Here is a 25,601-nt window from a genome sequence, read left to right as displayed (position 1 = left end):
TAACAAAGAATGAACAGTTTACCAACTCAAAGTGTTACAATTAAACATGACAACAAATAAATATAAATCCCCCCCCGGGCCAGCACACAACCCAACTTGAAAAAAAAAGCAAGGGAATGTGCCGGTATGGGAATCGAACCCATGACCTCCTGGTCTCTAGACAGACGCCTTATCAATTAGGCTACCAGCTCCCACTGATAAACGGTGGTTAAATCTGGGTCTAATGTAAGCAGTCCAGGTATACAATACGCACAAACAAATGTTACGCAAGTACACATGTGAAGGAGATCATTACTGATGCTTAATTGTTTCCCCGGTATAATATAAGTAAAGTAGGTAATGGGGATATGCATCCTGCACAAGAACAAATAAACACAATGGGGAATGATTGCTCGCTATATAAATGCAAATCAAAGGACCTCGAAAGAGTATAACATCTCTTGCATGTTAAAAAATATCATATTGACGTTGACGCGATGTACATTATTTTGATAATTTTATAATATGTTATCTAATCATACCAATGGGTTGGAAATTCGGCAACAGCTATACCGTTTTGAGAATCATTGTCTATTGAACATATATTGCAAAATAATATAAAACTAAATTATTTTATACCTATTTTTACTTTTTTACTGTCTTTGCTGATGACAACAAAGTTAATTTTGGTAGAATTTACCTATCCAATATTTGAGAAAGTCAAAATGGCGCCTTTCCAGTCCATTTGTGGTGCAGTGGGCCGAGGTATAAATACACAACAAATGGCCTGGTTTTCAGTTTAATTAAAAACATCTTAGAAATTTTAAGCACTGAAACCCTAGTCTATAATGTGCAAACCAATCTTTAATGGCCTAATATGCATTCGGTAGAAGGTATTTCTGGCTTAAAATATGCATGATTAATATGCCTGTACACCCACCCTATCGACATGTACACTCATTACCATTGATTCATTAACAAAAATAATGTATAGCTATTTAAGTGGGTACCCCACGACCGAATGAATAAACCATGATTGCTTGCAATGGTAATGTCGAAATTAGCCTTTCCTATATCACTATGTCGAGGTCAGAAGACTTTCTGTTTTATAGTGATGACATTTTAATTCATCAATATTGTCAGTCTATGGCAGACATATTTCATGCACTTAAGGTAGTACTACACCTCTTGATAAATTTTGTGACTAATTTTGCATTTTTGTCAAAAAATAACTACACACTGGTAGCATAAGTTATGTATATTATAGGTGTAAGGAATCCAATTACTTCACTGGAATTCCAGTGATTCAAGACAAATGGTGCATTATATATGTTAAGAAATGGGGGACATTCTAGCGGTACCTCTTTTCTTATCATAAATAATGTACCGCTTATACAGTGTATAGTAACTGGATTCCTTGTCCCTATAATATACATAACTTTTGTTACCAGTGTGTTATTATTTTTTGAGAAAAATGCAAAAATAGTCACAAATTTATCAAGGTGTGTAGTACCACCTTAATACTTGTATAGGCGTATATGAAATACAGAATAATTGTATTATACCTTCTGAACAAGTACTAATCATATCTCAATTATCAACGATATAAACCTAACCAAAAAATTACATAACGTTAATCTTAACCAAAAACGTTGGTCTTAACCGTGGGATTATAGACACTTTCGGGCCTCATAACGGCTAAATTGCTGGTCTAAAAGTATGTACATATTTAGAATGGCAAACACTCGACGAACAGTCAGTTTTGTAAAAAAAAACAATATATAAAAATGTGTTCTTTATTGATTATGGAATTGTGACCAACTTCGAGAAATTTGCACCAAAAATAGTTACATAGAAAGCCAGATTTTTCCCCAAATATCAACCATATTAATAATTTTGCCGGTGGTTTATTAAACCTTTGCGCTCCAGTTTACGATTATAGCGCATACGGTACATTGAACGAGATGTGTATGTCTAATAAAAAATGATGCATAAAGACGTATTTGCCTTCAAATCTTAAAATAAAATGCCATTATACACCAATATTTGAAATATTATATTTCACTGAACAATAGTCAAATATTTTGCGAATGTAAAGAGATAAATACCTCCAGAAATTAATATTTGTTAATATTATTGAGGTTTTTGTCTATAAGCCATTTTCGAAATTGTTACCCAAATAACCATGCAAGCATGAAATTAATATGAAACGAATTAGTTGCCTACATATGTATATAAACGAATGACATTTTCTTATTTTCCTTATGTATTGAATATATGTTTTGCGGCTAATAAAAACACACTCTCTTTCCTTTCTTTCGCTACATGAATTAAGCTTTCAAGATTTTATTGATAATATCTATCTCAGTAGCCATTGCATCACTTATAGGCATGTTTGTGCTCATATGATAATGTCATAATAAATATACAGACAATATTTACAGCATGATGTCACAATGTTTTGGCTTGCAATACGTCATATCCTTTCCAAGATGGTTCATGTCCATAAATCTTCAAATGCGATGAGATGGGTCGTACAGGAATGTGCATTTCTGTCTGGTTGATTAACACCACTATAAACAATTACTTAACGCGACTTTATTGTCAGACAAAACAAGATTAGGACCATTAAGAAGGTCACGTGCTCTTAATTACAGCGTGTAATGCATGCGCCAGGATGGAATCTTCAACATTTAATATCCTGCATATCATTCCATCCAATTTCAAATTTAGCTAGCGTAATGTTAGTATTTGTTTATTATATATATATTTTTTTTTTATATTTGTTATTTCTTTGCTTAATACCTGTACGCCCGGACCGTTATTGTCAGTTAATTCAAAACAAGAAAAATTAAAATATTATATTAGGCCAAGTAAAATAAAAAACATGTTTCACGTCCGGGTTTTTAAAAAAGGAGGAAGAGGGGCTTTTATTTTTATTCCAAAATCGGTGTAAATACCCATAGTTAGAGCTGTTTTAGCACAAACAATAATGCCTTTAAAAAGGAGGAGGCCTCTTTTTATTTGTTGTTCTGAGAGATAGGCCCCTCTAATGATCACAAAACCTTCCAAAAGTGTTTCTTGATTATCAGCAAAGCTATAGAAAGCATCTCTACTTCCTAGACATATTTTTAGAAAAGTTATGACTGAATTTCAAAAAATAAAAATATAATTGAAGAAACCTCAAAAAAGGAAGCGGGAGGGGACGTGAAACATGTTTATTTTTTTATTTGGTCTTATACGAGTCAGTCATTAAGTTTGTTGATTATAAAATGCATTAATTCCCTACTGTCTATTTAACACGGATGTTAATCCTATTTTGTAAAACTCTTCGCCATGTTTAAAATTTCATTCCGAGAGTTGTCTCCATACTATATGCTTTATGCATACATAATACCGATATTTTCCTGGATTTCGTGACATAAAGAAAGGATCACTTATTTGCCTGCATCTATGGTTTGGTTTGATTAGATTTTGTGGCAAAAATTAGGCATCTACAATAATAGCTGCAAGTTTATTACCATAATTGCCCAAGAACAATATCAAAACCAAGGTCGGTAGTCATTCCAGGTCGAATAAAATACATTATGTTAGAAATGTGATGTATGGGAAACATTTGCGCAAAATAAAAAAAAAACCTTCGCTCAACATTAAAACAATTTACACATTCGATTTGGCGACCCGTGTAAAAGTGCATTTTCATTGTCCTGGACTAATGATGCCATATTAATATTTAACTCATGTGTTTAAAATTACCTAATAATAAAAATACATACTAACCAACGTAGCATTGGAACCGTGATTCTCGTACTATTTTGCAGATGAATCTTGCATGTATATTGCATGATATTTGTATATGTTCAGGCCATATACCGTCCCATTTATCATCGCTGGATCATAATTACAATGTATGAGCATTTAGGAGACAGGTGAAAAAATTAACTCTGACAAAAAAAACCTTAATTGAAAACTCTGCCATTAAATACGTGTCCAATAATTTTTCATCTGTAGTTCCCTTTCTAGATGCCAAGGTTAAATTGTATTGTATGTCTATTGGCTTTTATTCATCGAATCGATGACAATATAGGCCTACACACGTGCTGTATTATTTATTTCCATGTGTATGCTATTATCTGTTATACATGTATATTGAAATTGTAGAAGTCCTTCATGGTAACTAATAAATAATCTTAAATGCCAAAGTTCATTTTAAGAACCGCTGTATTAATACTGATGTCAAAGATTATACCGCTTATTTCATCATACGATATGAAAATGTCATGTTTTGAATTTGTCATAAACATTCCCTTTAGCCCTCAAAGATAGCTATTACTTTTTTTCTCTGTCTTCTAAATAACACGATACTGCATCTTCCAGTCCCCGGAAACGCTTTTGTAGAGATTCAAAAGAACACTCGCAATTTCTTTATGTCTTACGGGAATTCCTATTACGGACCATATTATAACTGCTCGTGTAACAAGGATATTTTCTTTTGAAGCCCGGGTTTGAATCACTGTACCTTACTCAATATATCATGTGGGTCGTGTCAACATAGCGTCTAAAATTCGCAGTTAATTATCTGTACGACCGTCCGGCGGTCAGTCACTGTTCAGATTACTGTTCCTTTTTATATTAATCAACTCACTCCAGCGCTACTGCAATTGGCGAGTCAACATCAATTTACAAAACCAAGCTTTTCAATTACCATTTGATGTATTAGTTTACTGTTTTGCCCATCTTGTTTTACTGTATGAATCTATAGTTGCAATATATATAGCGCGCGCATAATCTATTAATGCGTACATTTTACTAAGTTACTTACCAATAGCATAAATGGACTTCTAAGTAGCCTAAGTAGACAGGTGATAGATTCCATTATTTTTATCCTTTTAGACTTGTCCTTGTTGATGGAAAAAAATGATAATTCCGGTTATTTAAAATTCCAGTGTGTATAGTATAGTGCTCAACAGATAAAATGAATGAATGTGGACTGGTACATTGTACAGTTTAATTACAGCAATACATTGGTATACATAGCGTGCCTCTGTCAAAATGCAAATAAGCTGCCAAGAGAGATGAAGAATTCTTCACAACTTCTCACTAGAATACTAAATATTTTAATTGCTGTAGATTCACACTGTATTCACAAAAGCATGTCAGAGGAAATCAGGTATGACATAAAAGCAGCGCACTTTTAAAGAGCATTGATGTATTTACGTAGTAACTATCGTAAATGGAGTTGCTTGGCACTTTTACAATCTGGTTTTATGATCTTATTATCACAGTTGAAATAAAACCTATTTCACGTAATTGTCTTGTTTGACCATATCCGATCCAAACAATAAGTAACAAAGATTGTGTGTCATAAGTGTGGTATGTTATATATAACTGTAATATTCCATTAAAAGTTTGTCAACACATTCTTAAAAACTCCAAATTTGCCAAACTCCAACAAAGAACCAAGTTGGTATGCTAGAAAAGTTTTGTTAGCTTGTAGCCAGTAATATTATTCTCTTATTCAAGTAAAGCACTTAACATTATAATCACAGATCGCAGTACAAATTCTGGTACCATGTGTAGTATAGGTGTAAAACAATGCCATAGATTGGCTATATGATCAGGTTCATCTGAGCTGTGTGTTTAAGTTAAAAGTGACATAAACTCCCCGTGGCTATTGTGTTGTATTCTATTACCATATACCGTATACACAAAGGCGACTTGTAACTGTCATTGAGATACTCTTGTCAAAACTGTCGCGCGTTTTTTTCGTAGTATTATACCACCGCAACATACACGGGAACATATACTGTTAGCTTTTTGAGCAGACGACAAAAAATCGTACTCCAAAAAATTCCGATATCCGTGTTCGCGCTACATGCAGCAGAAGACAAATGAGACGATGATGCTCCCGCTAGTTCAAGTTCGTTCATTCGAACGATGATAATGATGACGCACTCACCGGTGTATCAGCGCGCAGTTGTGTAGTAAGTAGCCCCCGATTAATTATGAGTATCACGGTATGGCCTGTGAACACGACATTTCACCGCCTTGCGACTGCCTATGAGCAAGGAAGCAAGTCGCTGGTGTCTCGCTTGTGAATCAGGAAGATGCTATACCAATTAAAGCTGCTACTTTCTCAGATCTGATCAATTTAGCCACACGGTTCCCGACTTGACTAACGTTTAAAAATGGCAGTGAGACACTAGGGGGCGTTTTAAGCACTTCCAATACGGTGGCTCATTGTGCGAACAGTTGCAACAGTACAATTACCTTACTATTATTATACAAGATACAATTTGCTGCACTATACGCACCAATATGTACCTCTCGCCAATTGATCCGTGTTCAAGGTTTGTATTATTGTATTCTTTTTTTTTTCTCATTCATTTGACACCACCCCGGGGTAATACTAGACGCCACACACCGACACCGCCTGGCTAATAATTATTTGGTGCAGAAGGGACACTAAAATGAATACACGGGATCGATACACGTGAATTGCTATGCACGATTTTGATATCAGACGAAAATCTTCTGATACCGGGTTAGAAAATGATGAATATCTCCCGTCATGATTTTTTCTCAAGAAACCAGATTTGGTCTCATAAACTTGGAAATACGTGTTGAACAGATATGATAGTCGCTAGAATGCGCTTTGAAAATTGGCCGTGCGCTTTGAACTCAAAATTTGACCATTTTATATTGCGTTGGTCCTGTTATGGACTACAGCGTGCAGCGTGTAGTACAGCTGCACTCACTGTAGGCAGTATAAAAGTCGATGACCATTGACCTCAATGGGGTATACAAGCTTAATCACGCACAACCAAGATCGATTACCCGGCTATTGTGAGTAGCCTTAGTTATGTCCCTCGACTAATTATTAGTTTAAAAGAGCTTTAAAGGTTTGAACCAAATGGCTAATCGTGGCTGTGGATTTAACCTACCATGGCGATTCCTGCCATGAAGATATAGGGTCGAAGACACTGTGCGCCACTGACGCACCATATAAAATCACTTTGACCACCATGACACCCCATGACCAACCATATTAACATATGCTTCACCATGACAACTCATGACCCACCATGACGCTCCTTGATGATCCATGATGATACCCCTTGACCCGTCATGACACCCATTGAGTCACCATCACATCCCATGACCCACCATGACAATGATTACACCCCTTGACCTACCCCGACGCCCTTTATCCCTCCATGACACCCATTCGCATGCCTGATTAGTTTCCCTTCTCAAATTTGACAGGTTTCTATTAAAAAATAAGTAGATCGTTTTAATAGTGTAGGCCTGCATAACATGCATAAAGGTTTCTCAGCAGAGTTCGCGGATTAGATTAGGAGGAAAATGAGCAGAAAAGGGAGAAGGAGGAGGAGTAGGTAGAGAAGAAAGAAGATGAAGAAGAAGAACAGCAGCAACCAGATGATTGACGATGAAGATGACATTTAATTATTCCTCTTTATTCACACCGCGCGTCAGTGATCAGTGAAGTTACGTGTCTTCAATTTTACCTAACTTCCTACCAACCTTAACCTTAAACTTACCCATATTAGTCCAGATTAAAACAAAGGTTCAAAAGGTCTTCCAAGATCATTTGCTTGAACTTGGCCATATATAAACAAACAAGTCATGCAGATTCAATGCCAATGAAAACAGTGTAATATTAGGTGATATTAGCTTCCAGTTTGACCAAGTTTAGGAAATCAACGAATTGGCCGGCAGCCCCACGTGAGAGACAGGTTTTGTTTATCCTATATCATGTTTTAATACAATTATTTACTTCTAATTGGGTCTCAGGTAATTCGAACTTGTTTCTGCGTAGAAAAGACCCCGTAGTTTTGTAACACTAGCTTCCTGATATCCTTGCGTTACTACTTAAATGTGGAGTTGAAATGTGGTACATTAAAGGAAGATGGCACCAACCTCATCTAGTGGCAGCGGAAGTATTCAAAATTAGGGGGCGAGGATAAGGTGAATTGTGCTATTTGATATGTGATTTGCCCTGAGTAATTTAATTTGATTGTTTATCTCATGAGTGATGACAGTTTTAGTTATTTGTTTTAATAAATAAATTATAATTGTTCTTGGAATTTCCCAGATTACATCATAATGTTGTGAAAATATCAATTGGCTATTAATAGGTATATCACCTCAAAAATAAGGGCAGCAGAAACACGTTATTTAATGTTTCTACATGAATGACCTTTATTAAAGAATCAAAAATCAAAAAACCGAATTGAAATCGGTCAATGCATAGACTATGCCATAGTCGATTTTTGATAAATAAAAATGTTATTAATCATGATGAACGCATTCAGTTGAACTCGAAATTATACTGATATTTAGTAGGCCTACATCAAAATACTAGTATAAAATGGTTATGAAAAAGTTTAGGCTATATAATTATATTTGTGACAGTAAAAGTAAAGTATAGGCCCTACGTAGGCTTATATTATTGAATGCAACATATCATAATGGCATAATTATAATGACACTTCAATACTGAACAATTCTAATTTTAGAATCTGCCAGTTTATTATCCGAAAAACCGACTATGGACTTTCACTTTTAAGCAGAACTTTACCCCGGGACTCACACACTGTCAATCATACTTGTTTACCAATGAAATCTAACCACAAGACTAAGCATGGTGGTACAATACGCGCTAGATGCATACGTTCATCCACCAGCACAAAAGCGCCGCATTCCCTAGATAGTTGTGTACCATGTATAGTTATAATGGTACCAGTACGCGTCGGGAGGATTTAAACAATAACGAGATCTGGGCGACCAATCACAAGCCAGATTCATTTTTAAAGATGCATTACATCATCACCAATTTTAGTTAGGCCAGAAATTGGCCTAACTCTCAAGGCAAAGTCAGTAGTCCACTTGGGAAGCTAACAAACAGAGGGCGTACGGTGACTGAAAAGATCAGTTGTGAAAATCTATCAATTGTGCACTCATTAATTAAATCAGAGTTTTAAGCTTAAATGTAATAGCCAGAGTAGTGCACAATTGGCAAGTGGACTACGGAGAAGTCTAGTCAATGCATTGTGCCGTAGTGTCAATTTTAAGATGCTCATAAATGGAATGCAAATCTGCCACAAATTGCTATAATGACAAAATTGGCGCATTTCGAGATTTTGAAGGTTTATTTGGACACTTGCTTGAAAAAGCAACGTTAATTTAAGTATCACAGGTTAATTGCCAATCTTTTTGAACTTCGCCAAAGAAAACAAAATTAAAAAATCTATCATTGAATAATTATCATAAATTAACCAAATATACAATTTTGGCAATTCCGGCCAATCTGCAGACAAATAAAAGTTGAAAAAATGACTAAGTTCAGCTAATTAATATGCAAAATTGATGCCAAAAGAAAACCGTACATGATATCAGGGTGCGGTTTTTTTCACAAACATATGTATACAAAGTTCTTTCAATTGACAACAAATAAATACACAAAAAGTAATCAATTATGCAAATTAGCTTATTACAGCTAATTATGTATTCATGATATTATTATGTAAATTAGGCATGAGTAATTTGGTTTTTTATTCGATATTTAATGAAAGTCTTTTCATTCATCATGAATTTGTCAAGTATGAACCTGCTATGATGTTGAGTAAAGAATCTGCAGTTAATTACTTAAATATAATACAAAAAATACAAACTTTGACATTTTGACGGTGTCTGGAATAGAATTTTCATTTTTCTGTAAATATGGTATGTGTCACCATTGCTCAAAGCCAAATCCGAAAAGTAAAATAAAAATTCATTTGCAATGAGACTTTAAATTAACATTTTGTTATCTGGATTAACATGGGAAGAGAAACGGTAAACGGAACAGCCTCTCTATTATACCGCGTATACAAAAATGGTGTGGCCTTGGACACACACAATGGCTTTGAGCTATTGTGGTTTGGAATATTACTCCTTTAAACTCACTTAAAAATGTTTTGTTTCAAATCGTTTTCCTCAAGTGTGCCATTCGTTGTCGACTAGTCCATACAGGACCAACGCAATATGTAGCACTATTATCAACGCCGTCAGGCGTTGGTCCTTATAGATTGGTGCTCTACCCCCAGCAGCGCAATCGAATTACCATAAGCAGTGACCAGAACCAACCCAGTTAATGACAACGTAATAACTCCAAATATGGTTGGTAACCCCGCCCATTATTTAACCGCATCTGTTATGTAACTGGGACGAGTACGCTAGTCATCTCAATCGATTGATTATGAGATTGCATGGATCAAAACACTTCACACTTTTGAAGTAGCTGGGTTTCGACCAGTGTAGGCCTAAATCGTGATATCATATTGATTTATTTTGTAAAATCAGTGTTGTTATTTTAGTCTGGCTCTATTTTGGAAATGTGCTTATTTAAGCATCAAGCGGCAAGTTCGCGTAAAAGCTGTTTTTGTTGTTTTGTTTAATTCGGGTATGCTGAATTCAAAACTTTGGTCTACCAAGCTATATATATATTGGAACTCCGTGACCCTCCAAAAAGACCCTCAAACACCCTACATGCTCATGTCATATGGGGGGGGCAAAAATGCTCAAATTCACTAAAACGTGTCAAATTATTTGTCTGGGTCTAAGGATCACAAAAGTGCAACATTATTGCGCACGTAGGACATATTGAGTTTTGAGGTTCGACAGGTCCAAGGTCAATTTGCACGCTAGGGGTGAAAAATTAAAAGTTGCTCCGATTTTCGAAAAATGGATGCAAACTGTTCTTCAAGTTCAAGGGATTCTTTGATTAATCACTCAATCGTTGGTTCATTCAACCAACGATCCGTCCAATAAGTATTCAACAAACAATCAAGAAAACAATCAGAATCATTATTGAATTGATTGATTAATCAATTAATTGATATGGTCATCCAATCAATCAATATAATAATATAATATAATAGAATCACAATAACTTATTAGATTGATATATCGATAATAGTCAGTCAATTATTGAACTACTCATCAAGTATCAATCAATAATCATTCGTTCGATCAATCGATCAATTATTAACAAATTACATTGTAGTCTCGCAATTAATGTACCGTATCTTGGTGTTAAAATATCAATCAATTAAGTAATCGAGTAGTCAAGCAACCACTCAATTTATAATCAGTCTCTCAATTGTCTCTTCATGGTCTTACACTAGGATCCACAACATGCTCATCTATAATTAATAAGGGCACAATTATTTAACCCCAATGCATTTGTATAGTCATTGAATGACCTTTGAAAATTTGGATACAAAACTCATACTCTGAAACTTGAGGTCAAATTTGCACTATTGAGTATTTAATTGAGGTTATTGAACTATGTCATTAGGATGAGGCCATTGTGGTCCATAGTGTTAGATCTGGCAATCTCAATCAGTCAGCCAAATAGTTATTGACCGCTCATAACTTCATCAATCTCAAATTAATCAGTCTCTCAATCAACCAATCTACCAATCATTCATTCTATAATTCAATTACAAATTGCATTCCTTTATAATTCATATGCATGATAATCATTCATTAGTGACTGATTAAGCATCAATAATCATTAATACTCTGGTTCTGATATGATTAGTCTTTGATCTAAAAAATCTCTAAACAAAAAAGTAAGCAAGCAAAAATGAAAGAAATCATAATTTCACGATATAAGCTATAGAAGCCTGATCAATGGCAATATATAAATCAATCAACGAAAATAAAATAAATAAATGAATAATTAATGAACACACATTAATAATAAAACATAAATGATGATACATGAAATAAATGTAATTATAGGCCCGTATTAAATAATGAAAGAAAGAAAGAGAGAAGGAAAGAAAGAAAGAAGGAAAGAAAGAACTTGCTGAACTTCTTTTTTTTTCAAGAAAAGGAATTAAAGTAAATAAATGAGTGAAACCCAAAGTTTTTATGAAGCGTGTGTCCTCCAATTCTATATTTTTCTTAAACATGTTAAACGAATAGGTCAACTATCCCAATTAATAGAGGTTGCGCATATGACGTATCATACCGTAAATATGGCGGTATACTCAAATCCATTCAACAAAAGCATGATTGCAATCTACCGAGACAGTTCGTCTCACACACATAACAAATGCACTACGATCAAATAGGTTTATGACAACATTTGATTGAATGGACTGCACTGCAATCAATAATTTCAAGCACAACCTCTATACAAAAATAGTAAGGAATCGAGGTTAACCAGGACAATATTAAATGTAGTGATGACAAAAGGAATTGATTGTGTGCAACCTACAGGTCAGTGAACTGAGGGTAAGAAGAAAACCGAGTATTATAACAGGATTAACACATGCAACTGAAGAGGGTTAATAATCAATTTTGTTACGCAATACTGGTGTCAATTCCAAGCTGGAAGCTAGTGTTCTGGTAGCAGGTAGGCAAGCCACACCTACTGACAGCTATTGATGATATTTAGTCAATCGGATTGGCTGAATATCATTAGTAGCTGTCAGTAGGCGTGGTTAATCAGTTTGAGATTTCCCTCGACTTTCCAGGTCAGGATATGTCTAATCTAGAAGGACCCACGCCTGACGGCGTGGACTATCGTACTAAATGGAGCGTGGTCCTCCTTGAAGGACTATTGTCGACGGAAATAATTTACATGCTTAGAAAGATTAGTATTTCAGCTAAATGGTGGTAGATCTTGATTTTTCAAAATGCCTATATTTATTGATTTATGAGGGATATTCAACAATCCATAAAAATAGGTAGTAGCTCTTAAACGAAGCAATATTAATTTTTTTTAAAACCGATGGTAGTCACAGAAAGGTTTCACACACCATATATCAAAAATTCAAACAATTGTGATAAATAGCACATATGAGGAAATTAATTTTTCGGCATGGATGTTTGCCAAAATTGAACAACTTTCATGCGCGCGCTTTTCAATTTACTGTTATGCTTGCATGCACAGTGTGGCAGAAGTATTGTGCAGCCACTGTGACATGCCTACTTTTAATATAATGGGATTTTCCAGTGTAAACATAATAAGTACAGTGTTGTTTTCGGCTAATAATAGTGTGCTTACAATCCATTTGCCTTCAAAGAAAGGAAAATGCGAACCAGACATATCTAATGTAGTCAATGTACTACTATTCAGTGATATCGGAGAAGATCTACAATACGTCAAAGTGCGTACCTCTTCCAAGAAAGGAACATAATAATATTCTTTATGGTTTATGAAACAACACATCTGTCAATGTAAGTGAAAACGGGGACAACTGCTGAGTGCAGGCCTGTTCTCCATTAGAAATTGTGTGGAAGACGAAAAGAGCACCATTTTGGAGATAGATAACTGTGCGAGGATTTTATGAAAAGGATATAAAAGACTCCAGTGGATTCGCTGAACAGTGATCTTCGCAGGACAGGTGAATCAGGATATACATCAAGAACATTAGCTTTAAAATCAACCACATTTACCACGAGAAGAAGGCTGCTGGATAAGTAACTTTGCTAAAGAGTGTATGTATATGATATGTATTGATTGTGTGTGTTTATGTTGACTCACCAAAGAATTGTTAAACCATAATTTTCTTTTGATTAAAAGACTTAGATATTGTTAACTTAATTAATCAGTATGTTTTGTTGTGCATTCTGTAGTGATTTTGGGAAAAAATGGTGTTTTGGCTTTGAGTCAGATTAACGACTCTTAACAGATGGGCCACTTTTGCAATTTTACTCCATTTTTGCCTAAATCGCGGTATCCTTCAGGCTAAAAAGAAAGATTATTATTTCTTCTGGATCTGGATCTAGATCTGGAACATTTATACTTCAATTAAGCAGAACATCTGCATCACATTAGAATTAACAATGACATTAAACTGATTAGGGGAAGCGTGGTGATTTGAGTCTGGTTTGTCTGATTGTAGTCAAATATTTGAATGAGCCCCGTTAGGTAGTGAAAGTGCATCCAAAACGTCATGTGAGAGATCCTTTCAATTACGGCGATGCGAGAAATCGTCTTAAAAACACGCTTTAAAGTTAGTAAAAAGTCCATCAAACAGGGCGATAACATGGAGTGAAGATGAACTAAAATTCTAATCAAATTAAATGGATGACAAAAAACCCGCGAAAATTTAGCACAGATCTCTATGGATAGGCAAGGCCAGGAGGTCATTAGTAGAAGGGAATTAGTTCTATAGAACGGGCGAAATAATGGTGAAAAGTGACATAAAGATAAAAATTTCCATTTCGGTATGACGACAAGATGTTCAATGGGTGAATGTTGCGAGAGATATCATGAGGGTGAGAGTTCATGAGAGCAATGTCGGTGCCTTCGACACGCCATTGTTCGACATAGGATACATATTTTGCCATTTAGTAATTATTGTAATTATTAACGTATGGTCCTTGTTTGTTAATGTTTCACCAGATAGTCTAAGAGTATTTTGACCATGAGCAAAGAGTAATTGACTACATTAAATCAAGAAGACTTTTAAATGTCATGCGTAGATATCTCAAAGGTCCCCGTCATATTGGATAGATTTACCAAAGAATAGTTTGTAAAGTACTATACTTATATATATTTTTAGTAATTGGAAATCGGGAACATTTTAACAAATCGATGTTTTAATACAACACTTGAATAATATTAAATTACCGACAGTACCTGGGTGACCTAATCTACTAAACCTTTAACGTTTGCACTATGAACTCTAACTCTCCTGCAATATGGCGCATAATTATAGTCTAAACCTAAGCTACATGTTCTTAAATTGTCACGTGATTTCCATTGTCTTTCCCTAATTCATACAAGTTCCCTGACTTGTTACAATTTTTTTTAAATTTCATGCATTTATACACAGTTAGGTGGGAAAGTGTTTTTTTTTTAGTGTTGGTGGGAAAGTTTTTTTTTTTTGCTCATGTAGTGGGGGAAGTTTTTTATTCTTCAAATCTGCCCTCCCCCCCCCCCCTTGAAGTCTAATGGTGCGTCCTTTATAAGTACCAACTCTAGCTGGTGGTGAACAGGGGATCAGCAGAGGTATACGGAAGAAAAGAAAAAAATCAATATTCAATAGCAGGAAAAGCATGGTAGACTTGACGATATGTATCTGAAAACCCGTCGCTTCATTTAAGCGTAAATATTTGACGTAATTCCAAATTCTTTCCCGTCACTATTTTATGCCTTAAAAAGTCATTAAATATGTCAAATCTTTAATCGACTAAAAGACCCGATGTCGAAAGTAGTGTCAACAACATTGGATGTTAGGAATAAGGATTTATGAAAGTATCCCAAAGTGTGCCAACATGATTTCTTTCTTTGTTTCTGGTACGCCAGGAAGGGGAGTACTTTAGATCCGATCAGCCGAAGTTCAATACTTCGTCGCAGATTACTTTTGGTCAACTTAAATAGTAGACCCTCCCTCGGGTCCATGGAGAACGGCTGGTAATGTAGATTATACAACATTAAATAAACCCGATACATGGACCCTTCCAATGTGTAGGCAAGGTGCCTTCCAGCTCCCAGCATTTTGTGGGAGTTCACTTTTATGGGTCAGACGAGTTTTCTATTATATCACGTCCGTGGTCTCACTGTCTTGCCGTTTGTGTAAGCGGCTACTTAGCCTGACCAATCAATGTAGATCTCAGCAAGCAAGGCGATATTAGGCCTGGGCGATATTTGAAATAGGTTTTCATTGATAGTCTATTGATCATAACCAACGCGCGCGCAAAATGACAATAGAACTGGGTCATGCATGTTATGTGCCTACCATATTTGAATTGACAATGAGGCGGGGCTATCATAATTGACCCCACAGTCACGTTACATAGCTTCAGGCGGCGGATGACATGATCGAGCCGGCAACTTGTGAAACCGCCCGGCCGTATGGCATTTTCCAATATAGGCCTACTCGGTTAGTTTTGTGGGATTCACTATCGAACCCCAACGGTTTTAGCTTGTATTCATATTATTTATCAACATAGGCGTATTTGTTTCTGATATTTCAAGCGTTTTAAAATTTCAAAATAATCCCATTCAATTACACGGTTGACGATGAAAATTTACTGAATTTAGAGAATGCAATGCGGCCACCACCTGATAGCTTGATAATTATTTGGAAGGGAGTTTACTATCAAAGCGGAACAGTCTGGGTTTAGGAGAGCTATTATAAAAAAAATAAACAAGTTGGTCTGTAGATTAATTGAGTTTTCGTCGACACACAGTGCTCTAGGAGCACTATAACTTTGTTGTCATTTATAATTAGGGCTTAGCGGTGTGTTGTTTTAATCTTTGGAGTGAAGGAGAAGGTGGTTTTAGCTCTAATTATTTACCCACAGATGGAACCCAGACTATGGGACAGTCTACTTAAATAGCTAGTTATATGCAAAATCGTAAGGAGCGCGCGTTAGGGCCTACGTCTTTTCAGCTTTTTATTACAGATCTAGTACATAATAGTAAAGGCAAAAATATTCCATGTTTAGTTCAAAATGATCTGCTTTCATACATTCAAGACACTTGTGTACAAGATGCAATTTCCTTGTTCCACATTTCAGGAGTGATTCTGGGCCTTGCCAATATAATGAAGAACAACTACCACATTTTAGCTGGGGTGCATTTACGTGAAGCCTAGAATTACATTTTCTCCTAGTAGTTACGATGCTATACACTACGGTCAATACGAAGTTTTAGATTTTCGTACAATGACGTTGAATCTACACATCTGTGTTAACTTTCACCGTACTAATGTGAACTCTGAGAAACAAGTATTGATGAATTGCAAATAATAGACATGTGTTCGTGTTGAATGGCAAAGAATAGACATGTGTTCGTGACTTTAACAAAATAATATTATAAACCACAAAACCTTTTTGAATCTGCGTCATCAGTAGTCAATGTTCGCTCCGATATAATGATAAATAAATATAATATTCACCAGTTTTCATTGAAAACGTGTTAAGCGAACAAATGAAATAGGTCATATATTGGGTCCACAACTTATAAGTTCCCCCAATACTTTTTAAAATCAGTCGAAAAATATTTAATGAAATGTAAAAATGTAAAACGATATGTAATAGCCCTATTTGTTTTACACATGTGGACCAATTTATAACGTCACACATCATTGCGTTCAGTCACAATGGTTAATTGTGTAAGAAAAGAGGCCCTTTTAAAAGTTGCATCTGAGTCCATATGAGTCAACTCTCACACAATACAGTAGGCATTCATGCGTTTGTTAAAGAAACCTGACTGCTATACACTCTTTAAAACGGTCTCTTTTTTACATAATGAACCATTGTGACTGAACGCAATGACGTGTGACGCTATAATTTGGTCCATATGTGTAAAACAAATAGGGCTACCCATACCTTTTTACAAGTTTGCCTTTCGTCAAATACTTTTCGATTTATTTTAAAAAGTATTTAGGGGGAACTTATAAGTTGTGGACCCTATACATTAAAGATTAATATATCATCAAATATCAAAACACTGTCCACCAGAACTGAGTTACAAAAAACAATATAATTTGATAGGTGATTTAATTTCAATTGTGGTGTAGCCACGACTCAAAAATGAATGTTATTTCAGTTGCATTAACATTTAACCGTATACCGTTCCAGTTGGTTCATTGCCCAGGTTATATAGGACGTATAAGGGGCTATGTAATAATTTTGTGTACCCCGGAGTGGTGAATTCTTAAAATTGTCTGCCAGAGATCGCTTGCCCTCATTCCCTTTGGTTGTACCAAAAACCCTTGCCTCCACCTATAATACACAACATCACGTGGACAGTGCCAGAAACAGAAAGAACAGGACCCGTTTTATCCCGAAAACACCCCGTTTTGGAATAAAATATGGTAAAATTGCACAACTTTTGGCGCTTCGCGGGAAATGGCCCTTTACATAGCGAAATTTACCTAAAATTGCCTGAAATTGAATTTTTTAGGATTCGATTTTTAGGATGACGATTATAATGACCTGTGATTTTGATTTTTCCACAGGTCTTTCTGCTTCGATTTACTAAGGCACTGTCTACGTAATGACCAAAGGGGTACACATAATTATTGCACCACCCCTAACCTGGTGAATTCATGGTATGAACATAGATACATACATTATACTAGTGTTCTAGTAACATCCGATTAGTCTACAATGCATCTCTAGTGGCTGGATAAAGTACCCTGGCATCAGAGGATTAACTCCACTTGCATGTCTGATAGGTATGCAAGCGGAAAATTTTAAATGAATATAAAGTTCTCTGTCTTAACCTCTTCTTTCTATTTTCGATTTTATTGACACAAATTTCATCCAACGTTTGAATTTGCCTGGAACAACGCAGTATCTATATTGCAGAAATACTTATTTTTGTTGCACGTAACAAGTCGTTACGTGCTAGAAGCCTAATGTAGATAATCTTTATTTGAATTATACGTTTCATAACATACAGAAGACATACGAGATCCTGAAACGGGTGCAAATTAACATATTGAATATGAGGATTACCAACTTAATGCAAAGACAATGCAAACTAACACAGCATGAAACAAACAAATGATGTAGACAAGAAACTAGAACTTTCTTTGCATTGAGATTCGATGATTAGTTTCTTTATTTTATATTTTATCTTAAAGGTGTCAAAATCTATTTGGAGAGCTAAAGCTTCAATATGCAGAAAGGAATCCTCTAGAAGATACTGAACAATATTCCACAAGTGAACACGGTGTTATAATATAAAAACCCATTTACCAAAGTGAAAGGATTTCCAAAGTAGGTTCCCAAAATACGCTTGAAGTGTAATTTATTGTTTGAAGTTACAATTCACGTGAGACTCTTACGTTATTAAAGGTATCTGTACGATGAATTTAGACTTAGACTTAAAGTAAGATGGTCCTATTTTCTTCATACGTTTCAATCTACATTTTAATGGCAATCACTCCAGAACGCGCCCTGCATTTTCATTTTATTTTTATATTTTATAGACTACAAAATAAAATCCATGAATAAAACCTCTGTGTGGGGCAACAAAGGTAAGATACCGGAAACATGTACGGTATTCATACAAGTGGTAACATGTAAAACTAATTTATCAGGATCGTTCATTTTTCGTTCAAAATTGTCTTTTCAGATCCAATCATTCTGGTAATTACTCAGAAATATTTCAATTCCTATCAGGAATCTTGATCACTCTGTTGTGGTGTTTCTAGATGTTAAATGAAACGGCAACACTGTTTGGTCTTGATGATATTTCCAAACTCCCGGTTACCGTTTATTGATGAGTTGATCGTAGATCTTGCATATTTGCGCCCCCCCCCCCCCTACTTCTTATCCAGATTGCCTCCTTCATCCAGCGTTTGTTTTATCTGTGTCTGAGCCTCTTCCCACCCAATTACGTGATTTTGGGCTGCTATATGTTCGACTATCGCCAATTTATGAATATCTGATGTTGATACTTTTCTTTGAGCCCTTTTAAAGCTTTTGGCACTTACTTTCGTAGTTTCTGATTTGTGTTCTGAAAGTCGTGTGCCGACCAATGTATGTTTTGGGACAGTTTTGGCACGGAATCTCGTAAATTGCCTCGGCAGTCTGCAATGGGTCGCGTTTGTACTTGGGGTGCACAAGCAAGTTTCGGTTTGAAACAATGAAGTGGAACAATCGTGTTTCCTAAAAACCTGAAACACGCTCTAACAGTCCCTCAACATAGGGAATGATCCCCGGGGAATGACCACAAAACCTTTCTTCTTTTCTTTACTGTCATTGGAAGGCTTTTTCTTTGGTTTTGGATTCTCATTCTCTTCCTTGACCTTGTTGAAGGTCCATGCTGGATATCCACCGTGTGAGGACTTGTTTGATGTGCGACTCCTCTTTTTGCCGATCTTCTGGCTCAATAACCATGGTAACAGTAGTAACTATGCTATCTTTCCTGTCGGGCAAGGCTCTCTGTATGCATAGCTTGGTCGTGCCATCGGGTTTCTTAACGAAGAGAGTGTCTAGGAATGGTAGGCTACCTTAAAATTCTTCCTCGTATGTGAACATAATACTTCCTGTCGGATCCACTTGGTTGAGATGTTCAGTTAAGTTGTCTACTTCTGCATGCTTAATGATATCTAGTACGTCGTCAACATATCTCTTCCAGAATGTCGGCTCACAATTGAGCGGGGCTGTTGCAATGGCTCGCTCGCCTCTTCCAGTCGTTATTGCCCAAAATTACGTTATTCATTTAGCCACCATTTTTAAAAACGACTTCTACATATACTTCCTAATCATAGCTTTGATTGTGTCATAGTGCCTTAAATAAATAGTTGAAAACAGAATCAGTTTGCATTAATTTGTACCTGTTTAAGCTATTTTTGACGTCGCCATTGGATTAACACGTAATCATGAAACCTTCACAAACAATTCTAAATGTGTTATATGGTGTCAAAGCAAAACCGTTGGGGTTCGACAAAGTACCTCACTGTTATTCAATTTATAACTGCTAACCGTCTATTTTGAATGCATGGGGCTGTCAGTTTTGTATTTTCGCCATCCTCGTACGTCACGTGTCGCGTGACCTATATACCGCCTGGATTTGGCAGCCATTTTGAAAAACGCCCTCTACATATGCATTCCAGTATAGCCTTTAATGAGTCATAGTGCCTTCTTGTACCTATGCCATTAATAAATAGTTGAAAACAGACTTTCAGTTTGCATTCAGTAGTGCATATTTTTAATCCGTAACACGTAATTAAATTGGATTTGACAGCCATGTTGAAACCGCCCTCTAGCGGAGTTATTGTCTTGTTGAACAAAGTCTACCGTCACTTTTTTTATCAAGTCTCATGGTCTACTACATAACTGTGAAAAGTAACTTAAGGGACCTCTCACGCACACAGGATCGGTCTCAGACAACGGATTAGAAGCCCCAACTCTATCAATGATAGCTGTCTTGTCATGCTTCTAGAGATACAAAAACTACCCTATTCAAATTATAATATTTTCCATGCTGCTAATTTGAGCATCAACATTATTAGACCCGCATTTATTTTAATACTATGAGCAATCAAACATGCCAAAGGTGAAAATTATAATTTTAAATTAAAAAACAAAAATAAGTGGGTCGTTAAACGTTGTCAAAATGCATAAAAATAAATTAGTTTTTTAATACTACCAGACTTGAAATATAAAACCTTTGGATAATTAGCCCGTTTTAAATTAAGCAATGATTATTTCCTGTAGATTTAAATACAAACTTATCTTCTGCATACATGTAGTACGGGAGCCCGTCAGTATTATGGTCTTCGGCATCTTGACATCGATAATATTTTGTATTAATAGTTACAAGCCGACGACGGATGTCGGCTTGTTCTGTCTCTTCTCAATTCTTACAAGCCGACGACGGATGTCGGCTTGTTCTGTCTCTTCTTAATTACAAGCCGACGACGGATGTCGGCTTGTTCTGTCTCTTCTCAATTCTTCTTTCTTAAGTTAGGCGTGCAGCCTAACTTATTATTTTCTTGCTGTTTGTTTCTTTCTTTCTTTCTCACAATTGACTACTTGTGCTACATCCGTGATCGGATTTCGACCAAATGCATACCCAAGCCGTATTGGGTAGGTGGCTACAAAAGTCTTAAAATGTTTTAATATCGGAGGTCATCCAGGGGGTCACAGGGGTCCGAAATGGTCAGTTTTGCCTCATATGTGCCGCACCCCCCATGAAAATTAGGGGCAAAACATGGAGACATCTAGTCTAGTGTTTTGATAAACAAGAGATAACCACAGGCAATGGTTCTGCTGTCTGTGCTTCAAAACGTGTAAATTTTCGTCTCGATTGGTCTAGTGCCTGGTGGTGAATGCCGTGCATTCTCTAAATTCAGTAAATTTCCATCGTCAACCGTGTGGAAAATGTCATACGGCCGGGCGGTTTCACAAGTTGCCGGCTCTATCATAGCAGTCGCCGCCTGGCTATTGCAGCTGCAATCCATACATCAAAACATGTAAATTGTGGCTATTCCAACTGCAATCCATACACCCTTCATGCAAGACATGACTGGAATCGTCCACACAGGGAGTGAATATTACAAACGGAGTCACCCATTGAGGTAGGCCCATTCGAAATTCACATGCCCTGTGTGGGAGATTAAGATAATGTCTTCCGGAGAGGTTGTATGAATTTCAACTGGAACAGCCCAGTTGGGGTGTGTGAAACCGCAAGTGGGCGATTCACACGAAACAAACTGAGGTATGTTCAGATGCCAATTTTGTTACATATCTTGAGTGTAACTTGTGATGTGATGCCTGTATGCTAGATATAAACAGCTACAACAGTATTATTCGCTACTTGCACGGTTCCGCCATTATGCACTATGTGCGGGAGAGCCTCGAACTGGCAGCATACATGAAAGGAAGAATTATGTAACCTTACACAGAACGTTATGACTAGTTCAATTCCCATTCATGTATGCTGCCAGTTCGAGGCTCTCCCCGCACATAGTGCATAATGGCGGAACCGTGCAAGTAGCGAATGCATTGCTTGAGATAGTCATATCTTTAAATAGGTGTGATTGCAGTTGTTTGTACATGTACATGTAGAGATGGCAATGGTATTAGAAGCTATTACATGTGGTTGTGAAATAGGCTATTGTGGGAAATGACTTCATTCAATCAGATTTGATCTGAATATTGTGAGGTTAGTGATGCAGTGGTATTAGTACTATAAAAGCTTTTGTGCTGCACTGGTACTGCACACACATACTTTTCTTCTTTCTTGAAGAAATGTATCGGAACTGGTTGGGGTGTGGGTGTGTGTGGGGGGGGGGTGATATCTTGGCTAAAACTGCATCACGCCTTCCCATGATGCATTTATGAAAATCAATAATCCCACTTTATAGTTTCTACAGATGACGCAATAATGGTAAATAATGGGGGGGGTAAGTAAAATGTTGAAATATGACCGCATTAAACTGCAAAGGTCATGTGAGGTCAAAGGTCAGGTCAAATTACAAGTTGCTCCGATTGGGCTGTAACTCGGGGAAAATGATCCCTGACACTTTGGGAGTATAAAACCACAAAGGTCATGTGAGGTCAAAGGTCAGGTCAAATTTAAAGTTGCTCCAATTGGGCTGTAAGTCGGGGAAATGATCCCTGACACTTGGGGAGTATAAAACCGCAAAGGTCATGTGAGGTCAAAGGTCAGGTCAAATTTAAAGTTGCTCCAATTGGGCTGTAAGTCGGGGGAAATGATCCCTGACACTTGGGGAGTATGAAACCACAAAGGTCATGTGAGGTCAAAGGTCAGGTCAAATTCAAAGTTGCTCCAATTGAGCTGTAAGTCGGGGGAAATGATCCCTGACACTTGGGGAGTATGAAACCGCAAAGGTCATGTGAGGTCAAAGGTCAGGTCAAATTTAAAGTTGCTCCAATTGGGCTGTAAGTCGGGGGAAATGGTCCCTGACACTTGGGGAGTATGAAACCACAAAGGTCATGTGAGGTCAAAGGTCAGGTCAAATTTGAAGTTGCTCCAATTAGGCTGTAAGTCGGGGAAAATGATCCCTGACACTTTGGGAGTATAAAACCACAAAGGTCATGTGAGGTCAAAGGTCAGGTCAAATTTAAAGTTGCTCCAATTGAGCTGTAAGTCGGGGGAAATGATCCCTGACACTTGGGGAGTATGAAACCGCAAAGGTCATGTGAGGTCAAAGGTCAGGTCAAATTTAAAGTTGCTCCAATTAGGCTGTAAGTCGGGGAAAATGATCCCTGACACTTGGAGAGTATGAAGCCACAAAGGTCATGTGAGGTCAAAGGTTAGGTCAAATTTGAAGTTGGTCCGATTGGGCTGTAACTCTGGGAAAATGATCCCTGACACTTGGGGAGTATAAAACCACAAAGGTCATGTGAGGTCAAAGGCCAGGTCAAATTTAAAGTTGCTCCAATTGGGCTGTAAGTCGGGGAAAATGATCCCTGACACTTGGAGAGTATAAAACCACAAAGGTCATGTGAGGTCAAAGGTCAGGTCAAATGTGAAGGTGCTCCGATGAGGCTGTAACTTGGGGACAATGATCCCTGACACCTGGGAAGTATTAAACCACAAAGGTCATCCGAGGTCAAAGGTCAGGTCAAATTTAAAGTTGCTCTGATTGGGCTGCAACTCGGGGAAAATAATCCCTGACACTTGAGAAGTATGAAACTGGAAAGGTCATCCAAGTTCAAAGGTCAGATCAAATTTAAAGTTGCTCCGATCAGGCTGCAACTTGCGGCAAATGATCCCTAACACTTGGGGAGTGTAAAACCGAAAAGGTCATCCAAGGTCAAAGGTCAGGTCAAATGTAACATTGCTCCGAATATGAAACCGAAAAGGTGAACCGAAGACAAAGGTCGGGTCAAATTTAACGTTGCACAGTATTGCTGCGTGATGATGTCATCACAGTCATACGCCTAACTTACCTCGTGCCCTTGCAAAGGGCACAGTTGCTCTAGTTATTCTTTCTTTCTTCTTCTGGCAACCTCGTGACATTTTGCGTGAATTGCCACGTTTCGCCCTAGCTCTCTTATGCTTCGACAGATTTCAACCATACTTGAGCCAAATGACCACTGGACTAGGCCAAACCTTCCATTTGACTTTGACCTTACTGTGACCTTTGACCTAGCTATAATGGTCAAAAGTGTGATTTCACAAAAAATGCTACTCCTTCCACAAATTTCATGCAATGATCATGTGACTCATGCATATGAATCAACATGTGGCAGTGCTTAAAACTTCCTAAAAAGAATTGAGGTCAAAGGTCATTAAGGGGTCATTTCCGGTCTGAAAGCTAAAAATATTCAAAAAATCACTGTCTTTACAAAATATATAGCAGAGAGTCGCCATTAGCACACATGCATTGCTACTAGCCAGGGTCTTTAGGATGCCTACAGGTTTGGGGTCAAAGGTCATTAAGGGGTTACTTCCGGTCAAAAACCAAAAATGTTCAAAAAATTTTATCTCAAAATGTAAACAGACCAGAATAATATAACCAACATACATGAATTAGTGTTCCCTGATGTATGCATGGTATTTTTATTTTGGGGTCAAAGGTCATTAAGGGTCACTTCCTGTTTTTAGCTGAATAACTTCAAGAATTTTTATCTCAAGAACTGAACATGTTAGAATTTTTAATTAAAATTGGAACAATGCATTTTGTCGGTGTACATAAGGTTTTTTTACATTGAGGTCAAAGGTCATTAAAGGGGTCAAAAGGTCAATCAAAAATTTTCAAAAAATCAAAATCCATGTATAAGTTCCGATTAAGCTGAAATTCACCAGGAATATTTCTTATGACATCCTAAGCACAGTGCAAGAGCAGTTGACCCCATCCGTAACCCAGGGGTCAAGTTATAGGGTCAAATTGCGGCTTGTATTCAGCGTCTGTTGACTCTAGTTACAAGCCGACGACGGATGTCGGCTTGTTCTGTCTCTTCTCAATTCTTCTTTCTTTACCTAGCCGGGACACCGGCTAGGTCTTGTGATGCTATCGGATCTTTCTTCGTCTTCTTTCTTCTGGCAACAAATTTCAAAATGCTTCTTCTCCTACATGTTACATCCTACAATGACGTCACTTGCACATATGCATCGGCTATATCCAGTGTCTATAGGATATTCACAAATTTGGGGT

General features: G+C 36.9%; 1 protein-coding gene across 3 annotated transcripts in view; it reads right to left on the bottom strand.

Annotated features, from left to right (window-relative positions):
• Nucleotides 1–5,849, bottom strand: part of LOC140143424 (atrial natriuretic peptide receptor 2-like) — a 494,558-nt gene extending 488,709 nt beyond the window's left edge. For all 3 annotated transcript variants that reach the window (XM_072165300.1, XM_072165359.1, XM_072165403.1), the window contains exon 1: nt 4,802–5,849. In XM_072165300.1, coding sequence (XP_072021401.1) covers nt 4,802–4,855 — 54 coding nt within the window. In that variant the 5' untranslated portion in view covers nt 4,856–5,849. The remainder of the gene's footprint in view (nt 1–4,801) is intronic.
• Nucleotides 5,850–25,601: the final 19,752 nt, after the last annotated feature.

This window comes from Amphiura filiformis, chromosome 1, assembly GCF_039555335.1.
Source record: "Amphiura filiformis chromosome 1, Afil_fr2py, whole genome shotgun sequence".
Lineage (NCBI taxonomy): Eukaryota > Metazoa > Echinodermata > Ophiuroidea > Amphilepidida > Amphiuridae > Amphiura > Amphiura filiformis.
Note: the sequence above shows the minus strand (reverse complement) of the source record. Positions and strands in the feature narration are given on the sequence as shown.